The sequence below is a fragment of the Echinops telfairi genome, unplaced genomic scaffold (genome assembly GCF_000313985.2).
Source record: "Echinops telfairi isolate 266 unplaced genomic scaffold, ASM31398v2 ScPeMD7_655;HRSCAF=1070, whole genome shotgun sequence".
In the NCBI taxonomy this organism is placed as follows: domain Eukaryota; kingdom Metazoa; phylum Chordata; class Mammalia; order Afrosoricida; family Tenrecidae; genus Echinops; species Echinops telfairi.
Window position 1 is genome coordinate 34,079,181 of NW_022104553.1, and position 9,231 is coordinate 34,088,411.

The window sequence follows — 9,231 nt, forward strand, 5'->3', positions numbered from 1 at the left end:
AACATAAGGGGCACCTTGGGTTACGAGTTGGGCTGCTAACTGCAAGGTCAGTGGTTCAAACCCACCGGCCGTTCCGTGGCGAAAGACGAAGCCGGCTGTTTCCATAAAGCTCTGCTGGCTCAGAAGCCCTAAGGAGCAGTGGGTTTCTGCTTTGCCTCGAAAGGGTCATGAAGAGGCAGGCTGCCCTGGTGGCAAGTGGAAGCGGGTTGCTGGAAATGTTCAGGTCCATTGTGCTGTGCCCGTTTCTTTGCTTCCTGTAATCCACTCTAATGGCATAACGATAATAAGATGTCAACATCTACCTGGTCCCTTCCTCTACCCTCATTGGAATTGTATTCCACCGCCCGCCCCCACCCCCACCGCCCCATTTTTCTCCTTCGTGCCTCTCACCTTTGACCTGATGCAGTCTACTTCTCTGTGTCATTTACTGCCCACAAGTATCAGCTGCACAGGGACAAGGATTCAAATCTCTCTTCTATGCTGCCATATTGCTGGTTCCTCCATGAGGCCCTAAGGTACCCTGGTGGTGTAGTGGGGTATACCTTGAACTGCTAACCTCCAGGTCAGAAGTTCAAGACCACCAGGCCCTCTGAGGGAAGACGAGGCGGCTTTCAACTCCTATGAAGAGTTACCGTCTCAGAAACTCAGAGGCAGTTCTACTCTGTCCTGGTGGGTGGCGCTGTCGGATTCTCGAAGGCAGTGAGCTTGGTTTGGGGGCGGACCAGGGCCGGGTTCCCAGCACTGCCAGTGTTTGTTAAATGAAGGAATGAACCAGTGATACAGATTTGCTCTGTTGGGTCAATACTGCGCAGACTCTGACCACTTAGCCCCTGCTGGTCCCCGGGACACCGTGGACTCCTGTCAAAGGGCAAAGTCCTATCCTGCCAGAGAAAACGACATGGCAGACGCAGCATTGCATCCAGTCTTGGCCCTGAGTCTGCAAGACTCCAACTCTGCTGCTTCCCTGCTGCCCTCAGCATCCATGTCCCTACCCTGGTAAAAGCCTTAGGGTCTCCTCTGGAGACACACTCCTCCCATTTTCCATCCATGTGACTACAGCCTCTGGGGCAGGTGGGGTACCTGTGACCCAAGTCAGGAGAGACCTCTTGGGATTGCTTGGAACTGTCCTAGAAGAGTGACTCTCTTATTGGTAAGTCAAATTGATGGCGTGGATGCCTGCCTGGGAGGAGCCTGGTGGCATAGTGGTTAAGCGCTGGGATGTTAACCACAGTTAGTAGTTCAGAATCACCAGTGGCTCCTTGGGAGCCTTCTCCTCCTGTAAAGAATTACAATCTTGGAAACTCACAGGGGCAGTTCTCCTCGGTCCTGTAGGGTGGCTCTCAGTCGGCACCCACTCCAGGGCAGTGAGTGATGCTTGCTTGGAAGTTTTCAGGGGCGCTGTGCAGCACTAGGATAAGAAGGAAGTCCGCAGAGAGGACTGAGACATGAAACATCACTTTCGCTTCCTGGATCCAGCCATGCCTGAAGTCCTGAGCTTGGAAGCTACCCACCAAAATCGAGTCCTCACTTCTGTTTCCATCAGGCTGAGGACTTCCACTTCCTAGCCCACGTTGAGTGGGGGCATATCGTGCACGCTTGTGGGACTAAGGGGAGGGGATCCGTGTAGCCTGTGCTTTTCCAAGTGGCCAGCACAAGGTTCCTGCTGGCATTCTAAGTCGGATTCGATTCCACCTCTGGTGCCCCTTGGGAGGGGATAAGCTAACACATCGAAGGGTGGGGACCAAGCCTTGGCAATTCAGGCTGGTGGTGTCTGCAGCTGCGGGCAGGGGTTTTCTCAATCTGGGGCAGTAATAAGGTGCCCTCATTGTCAATGGCTAAAGCCCTTAGCTGGTAACCCAAAGGTCAGTGGTTTGAATGCCCCGCGTGCTCTCTGGGCGAAGGATGTGGTGGGTCTTCTCCCACCAAGATTTACAGCCTCAGAAACTCCATGGGGCCTTACAACAAGTCGGAACTGAATCAACAGGCGCAGAGGGTTGGATTGATTGTTGAGTTTGGGGCCCGTCTTGGCCCAGCCCAGAAGCTCACCATATGGCATGTTCGAACAGAGCACCTGTACAGATGTGGCCAGGGGCAAGGAGGGGAGGGGCAAGCGTGCCGCTGGCTTCCTATTGCACCGGGGCCTCTGCCTGAAAGTCTTCACAGCTCAGGGGCGTCAACGTCTCCAAGATCCATCTAAGGATGGACATGCGTGCTGCAGCCCCTCAGCCTGGGACAAAGTAAGTCCCAGCTGTCCCACAGACTCCTCCGGATTCCAGACTCCACCCCTACCCCCGCCCCGCCCAGTCCTGGCTTCCTCCCTTCCTTGTTTCATTCCCTCCCTCCCTCCCCCATCAGTCATCCTAGGATCCCCTCACAAACAAAGAACATGCCTTTGAATTTTGCCTCAGGTTTTGTGGGGACACCAACTCAGACCTGCTGGTTCCCAAGTTCTGTGTTCTTTGCTCAACACCAAGGGGAGCACGGGACAAGGACGTATACACAGGAAGGGGGCTCTCTAGACATCGGCGGCCTTATCCTAAATTCTGGGTCCTCAAATCCCCAATATCTTCACACGCCATGAGTTAGTTTATTGTGCCAACCTGGCCGATAAACACAGGTGGGGTTAATTGAAGGGCGGAGAGGTAAATGGCTCAGTGAGCCTCCTCTTTCTAGGTCTTGGGTCTCTTGCTTTGTGATGATTGGACCAGGGTGCAGCTGCCTTAGTCAGTTTCCTGCTTCAGCTGGCAAGGCTGACTTCCTGCAAGACACCCCCAAGGAGAAGCCACATGGACCTATCCCGATGCAGCCCTGGGTGCTGGAGCAGCCGTGTGGAGACCCCTGCCAGCGCTGAGATGCTTACACATCCACTGACTCGGCTTTCCTACTGCAGTCAGCATCATTGCGTCTGTTTTGTGAGATGGAGGAGGACTTTGTGGACTGCTGTTGGACATACGGGTTAACTGGTGAATATTGGACTTGTGGGCTTGGGTAGCACTGGGTGGGGGTGTTTTCTTGATGCACACTTACCCTTTATATAAAACTCTCTCTTATACATTTGTTTCTGTGGATTTGTTTCTCTAAAGTATCTAGACTATTACACGCCATTTGACTATGAAAATTTATTAGCTATGTCAGGGTGAATTGTGGACTCAGGTTGGTGGGGGACCATTGACATAGCTGAGCACCAGGTAGGGCGTCCAGGTGAGCCAGGTGGGAGGGCAGCAGAGGTCTCCTGACCTGGGCCAGAGCAACGTGGCCCCCACCAGAAGACAGACGAGGAAGAGGAGGATCAGAGGCCACCGGGCTGTCGGGGCAGGTTCACTGCAAAGGGAAGTACAGTGTGAGGTGGGTGGGTGGGCTGCCCCAGAGCTCTCAAGCCCCGAGCTCACCTCCCAGGCATCTCACCCAGAATCCACCTCCAATATCACATCCGGAGACGTCTGCCTCTTCTTCACCAGAGGGTAGACAGCAGCCGGCAGCTGGAGCAGGGAGAAACACTTCATATGGGATCTCCCTCGCTACCAGAGGAGCCTGGGTAGCTTCATAGGTTAAGTGTTGAGTTGCTCACTACAAGGTCAGTGGTTCAAAACCACCAGCCACCCCATGGAGAAAAAAAAAATGAGGCTACCAGAAATCTGAAGGAGTGGTTCGACTCTGCCCTCAAGGGTCACTTGGAGTTGGAATGACCTCAAGGGCAGTGGATTGGGTTTGGACATGCCCGGCTGGGCTGTCTTCCCCCTCTGCTAGCACAGCTTCCCCCCCAGAACATATCCAAGTCTCCAAGGCTGTGAGACTTTCAATCTCTGTTCCTGGTGACAGGGTTCCATTTGGGGAGGGAGGGGAGCAGTCAGGCCTTGGGGCTCAGTGGGTGCAGCTGACTCTACTCGCCCCACCCTCAGGACTGGATCTGGCCAATCAGAGGATGCCACCAGCCTGGCCACTATGGCTCGGGCTGGGTGCTGGGCCCTGGGAGTCAGCCTTTGGACTTTGGCTGCTGCCAAGGTGCATGGCATTGTTCTTCCCTTGGGGAAGGCGGACCTGTGGGCAGGGCGCTGGTAGCTACACAGATTTTTTTTTGTTTTCTGGGAAGGGAAGCACCTTGGGGAGCTGGTGCTGGGAGGGAGGGCCTACACTCTAGCTGTCTTTGGGGTTCCCTACTCTGACTTCTGACTCTCGCAAGCAAACAAACTCACTGCCATCGAGTCGATGTTGACTCACGAGGACCCTATAGGACAGGGCAGAACTGCCCCCATGGGTTTCTGAAACTTGATGGGAAGGGAAAGCCTCAGCTTTCTCCCACAGAGCCACTGGTGGCTTTGAACAGCTGACTTTGTGGTTAGTAGTCCAACGCATAACCTCTATGCCACCAGCGTTACCCAGACTTCTCTGTTACATGAAGAAGAAAAAAATCTCCCCACTGTGTGTGTGGTGTGTGTGTGTGTGAGAGAGAGAGAGAGAAAGAGAGAGAGAGAGAATCAGTTTGGGTTGGTTTTCTGCCACTTGCCATCAGATTTCAGAGAGCTCTACCTGGCTGGGCACCAGCTCACCTGAGACTTCAGGATCAGGGACCGTCTTCGGTGACCTGCTAAGTGGTTTCGGTGGCTGAGGCCCAACGTGAGTGCGTCCTGGGAGGAGAAGGAGGCTTGGGAGTGTTAGTGAAGCAGCAACAGAGAGGCATGAGGCTGGGGAGGGCTTCAGAGCGGGGCAGGTCATAGGGATGAGGTTCTGGGGCTGAAAGAAGTCTCAGGAGAGAGGGGCAGAGACCAAGAAATGGAGAGAAAATAAATGTTATTTATTTATTCTTCAACAGATAATTTATGAGGGTTGGTTACAAGGCAGACACTGTTCTAGGAGCTGGGGCCACTACAGGGGTAGAAACAGGTGATGCCTCTTAAGGCTCCCTGGAGCTTACATTTTAGCCAGAGAGAGAGAGACCCTAGCAGTAGTTCTCAACCTTCCTACTGCCGTAACCCTTTCATACAGTTCCTCATGCTGTGGTGACCCACCTACCCCCAAACATAAAATTATTTTCGTTGCTACTTCATCACTGTAATCTTGCTACTATGATGAATCGGCGAAAGGTTGAGAACCGCTGCCCTAGATGAATGACCAGCTGGATTATATGAAGATGTGGCTCAGTGCTGTAAGGAAAACAGTCAGAGGTAAAAGAGGGATCGTGTCCGGTGGCCAGGACAGGCCTCTGAGGAAACGACCGTGGAGCAGGGCCCACAGCATGAGAGGAGAGGGAGTGGGCTAGGGTTGCCCTGGCAGCTTTGAGATGGGAGCGAATATGGAACATTCAAAGCGCCAGGTGGCTAGTGTAGTGGGGTCAGGGATGGGGAGAGTGTAGGAAATGGGAGGTACGATACAGACAGAGAAGTGTGAGCAAGAGGAAACGCAAAAGACAAAGACGAGCATGTGGAGGGAAGGAGGGAGTGAGGAAGAAAAGCACTGAGACAAGTCAAAAGGAGAGACCAAAAGTCCGGGAGGGGGTTCGAGACAGGCCAGAAGGCGCCTTGAAAGAGAAGGACCCTGCCAGGAGACACACAGAGGTGCCCTGTGGGTGCCCAAGGGGCCAGCACTCCCCACTTCTCACCTCAAACTCTAATCCCCTGCCCTCAGGGCCCCTGTGGCCACACAGCTCACAGGGGGCCCCGGGTGTTCCAGCTGCCTTTTGGCCCAAGGGCCTAAGGTTCCCTACGTCCCCCGCTGGGTCCCACTCCAGTTCCGCCAGGGTGGGAAGGCCACCAGGGCCTGGCCCATCCGAGTCCCCTTCGGCCTCCAAGTCGTGCTCCAGCCTGTTCGCTTCCTCAAGCACCTGGATCGGAGGACAGAGGTCATGGGTAAGGTGACCAGACATCCCGCTTTTGGTGGGACAGTCTCACTTTTGAACAATTTTTCCCACGTCCCACGGCATTTTTAAAAAGTCCCGATGTTTGGAAAGAATGCACGACAAGCTAGGGTATACGGTTTTCGGCTGCCATGTGGCTATTTTGCCAGGATATGAGTTTTATCAATGGTGTCCCGCTTTACCAATGTTAAAATCTGGTCACCTTAGTCATGGGGGTTGTTGGGATTGGGGCCCAGGCCAAGGACCATGAGTCTGGGGCACGTGAGGCTGTAGCTGACCGCTCGAAGATACCACCTTGGCCTCCAAAGCCTTCAGGACCTGCTCCACAGACGCCTGGCCCATCCGCCTGTGCCAGCCCCCCACTGGGCACCAGCAGTACACCCACACACTCAGCTGCCCATGTAGGTCTGCCATAGACTGAGCGTATGGTTGGGCATCACCGTACTTAACACTGAGGGTCCAGGAGCAGAGCTCTGGGTTAACATCCTGTCTCTTATCCAAAGACTTGGAACACGGGGAGTCCCTTAATCTCCCACCCCAAGGACCTCAGCTCCATCCCCTGGGGCCCTGCCCACCTTCCCAGATCCTGACCTCCCATCAGCCCACCTGCAGCTGGACCATACACCCACTCTGAACTGATAGCCAAGACCCCTGGCCTCAATGCATGACCTGCAGCTAGAAGCGTAGTCCAAACAAGCAGAGGTCCTGTCCTGCCTCTACTACCCGGGGCCAGAGATGAGGTACTAGGGAGTAGAGAGGCCCGAGGCTGGGCCAGTGGGCTAAGACCTCAAAGGCCAGCCCACACCTGCAGGCACCCTGCTTCTGGGTGTTTTCTCCGCATCAGAGTCCACCTCTGGGTCTGCACCAGGGCTGGGCGGTTCCTACCTCGGGTCCCTTCCAGCGGAACCAGACCTAGAGACTCTAGTTGAAGGTCTCCAAGTGCAAGGCTCCCAGAAACGTGGAGATACCGGGTCTCGGGGCTTAGACAGGGAGGGAGCCAATGTCGAAATGCTTCTCTCCCATTTGGTGAAATACTGAAATACTTCTATCCCGGCTGGTAAAGAGCCGTTTCCCAGAATCCCTCCCCAACAGATGCCTGGCATCTTTCCAGACCATCACCTCTTCCCTGCTGTAAAGGTGAAATTCTGGGCAGTGGGGGTGGGGTGGGCAAAGAGGAAGTGGGGGCTGACCCAAGAGGCCTGTGTCACCTCAGCTCACCTCACGGTATCTGCCCCAGGCTGGATCCTCATGGGAAGAGAGCGTTGGCATTCTGGGGGGGCTGGTGGCAGTGCCTCTCAGCCCACCCTGGAAGTGGCTCAAGAGGGTCCAAGGAGTGCTGCCCCCGTTCCTGGGCCTCCCCTGGCCTGGGAAGTAGGGGGCATTTGATGGACCTCTGGGTGAGTCTCAACGCTCCCCTCCTCCATCCCTCCCCACCTCTAGCCCCAGCAACCTCTGATGCCCAGGCAATCGGAGTCACCTCTAGTTCAAAGGGCCCTTGCCCCTGTCCCCACCCTCTTGGGACCCTCCCCCCCTACCTTCCCCCCATTCCAAAGCCCCAGCCCCCACACGATTCCCTCCTCTTCAGACTCAGAGCAGGTGGTACACTCCTCAATGTCTGGTCCCCTATGTGCTCCTGAGGAGGGGCTCTGATGGAGGTCCAGGGTCTGAAGGTTTGGACAGGGCCACATGGGGGCCCAGGAGCAGTCAGGGGAAGAGCTCTCTCTCTCACTAGTCAGACAGCCCCCAAGACCTTCTCAGTGGAGCTTACCTAGGCCCGAGGCCCTCAGAGAAGCCTGCACACACTGGGCTCCATCCCAACCAAGAGGAACTTGGACCCAGGTAATCTGATGCCCAGCTCAGGTGACAGAAGCTCCACTTAACTCCTTCCTTGCCAGGCTCCCCAACCACTCCATCCTGCTGAAGGTTCTGGCTATAACTCTCCCCTCCCCCCAGCACCTATCCGATCCATTGACGGTCCCAGATGCAGCACTCCTCTTATCTGGCCCCCAAACCGAAAATTCTCAAACTCAATAGAAAAGAAAACTTTGGTTTATTGGGAGTAGAGTCTTCATCTATGGTTCCCACAGTTACTTAGAAAAGAAATCACTCCAAGGGCAGCCTCTGCCCCAGGGTTCAGAGGCTACGTGGGCAGGCGCACAGGGGTCCCTGGAGAGTCACTTGCTGAGTAGTAGGCCGGTGCGCAGCACGCGGGGTACCCGGCGGATGGTCAGTGAGACTCGGGTGCCACGCACCAGGAGGGCTCCAGGCTGTGCCAACGGGCAGGCGGGTGAGTTGGGTGGCAGGGAGGCGCCATCCAGCGCGTCCACATGGGTGGCGGCGATGCCGTGCAGCAGGCGGGTGTAGGCCGACCCTCGGAGCACCAGCAGGCTGCGAGGTTCCAGCAACAGAGAGGTGGTGGGCCTGGGTGGGGGCCTGGGCTGCCAAGCAAATTGCTGGTCAGCAGGGGCCCCAATGGTGAGGGTGGGGAGATGTCTGTTACCTTTCTGGGCTAGGGACCAGCTTGCTTCCAGGGGGTGCGAAAATCAGCAGGTCCAGGTCCGGGGTCAGGGAAAGGGGGCGTGAGGGGGCCAGCAGCTCTCAGGAGGGCGTGGGGACTGAGCTGCAGCTGCCATTTCTGTGGGTCAGCAGCCCCCAAGAAAGCAGACATTGCTGGTAATGGGGGGAAGGGGGGGGGGACACGAGTGAGGCATCGGGGGCAGACAGGCCAGGGTGCCCAGAAGACTTTCTGTAGACACAGGGTGTCCGAAACGCCTCACCCAGTAAGAGGTCAGAAGCTGCCATCTTGGGTGACCCCTACAAAGCGGGGCTTGGCAAGGGGGCCCCCTAAGCAGCAAATCTCGGTGCCTAAGAGCACCTGGGGCTGTCCTTCCTCTTTGACTGGCAGCAGGGAGGATGTTAGTGTTGGGGAGCTCTGTGCGGTGGGGAGTCCAGGTGTCAGGGGGGATGCTAGAATCTACCACGAGAGAACCCATGGGGGCCTCGGGCTGGGGGCAGGAGCTATGTGGGGTGTTGGGGACAATCACCGGGCAAGCGGGGGCACTGGGGCATCTGTGAAGGTACTCTGCAAGCAGACAGGTTGGGGGCATACATGTACCCTCTGAGGGGGCAGGAGATATTTTAGAGTGTTTCTGGGGGAGGGCTCAAGCATCTTGGGAGAATGCCCCCCACCCCACCTCCGAGTTGGGGCAGTGGCTCAGAACCCACCTGCTCCAGGGTGTCGTCACTCTCTGCCTGCCGCGGCTGGTAGAGATCCAGCACAGTGTGTGAGCCCAGGCTGATGGTGCTGATGGTCGGGTAGTACAATGGTCCATCTTCATGGGGCTGGGGAGTAGGCACCAAGGCTGGCAGGGCAGGAGGCC

At 56.1% G+C, this 9,231-nt stretch overlaps 2 protein-coding genes across 6 annotated transcripts in view; both read right to left on the bottom strand.

Moving 5' to 3' along the window:
- Positions 1-3,142: 3,142 nt before the first annotated feature.
- On the bottom strand, positions 3,143-7,167 carry SYNE4 (spectrin repeat containing nuclear envelope family member 4). The gene is made up of 5 exons (XM_045293034.1): positions 7,070-7,167; positions 5,597-5,818; positions 4,548-4,625; positions 3,406-3,479; positions 3,143-3,321 (listed from the first exon to the last, which is right to left on the bottom strand). Exons 1-5 carry the CDS (start codon positions 7,118-7,120, stop codon positions 3,150-3,152), a joined length of 597 nt encoding a protein of 198 aa, XP_045148969.1. The 5' UTR covers positions 7,121-7,167; the 3' UTR covers positions 3,143-3,149.
- Positions 7,168-7,884: 717 nt separating this feature from the next.
- ALKBH6 (alkB homolog 6) overlaps positions 7,885-9,231 on the bottom strand; it is a 4,963-nt gene continuing 3,616 nt past the window's right edge. For all 5 annotated transcript variants that reach the window (XM_030886388.2, XM_045292753.1, XM_045292755.1 and 2 more), the window contains 2 exons: positions 9,077-9,193; positions 7,885-8,289 (listed from right to left, as the gene is read on the bottom strand). In XM_030886388.2, coding sequence (XP_030742248.2) covers positions 8,026-8,289; positions 9,077-9,193 — 381 coding nt within the window. In that variant the 3' untranslated portion in view covers positions 7,885-8,025. The remainder of the gene's footprint in view (positions 8,290-9,076; positions 9,194-9,231) is intronic.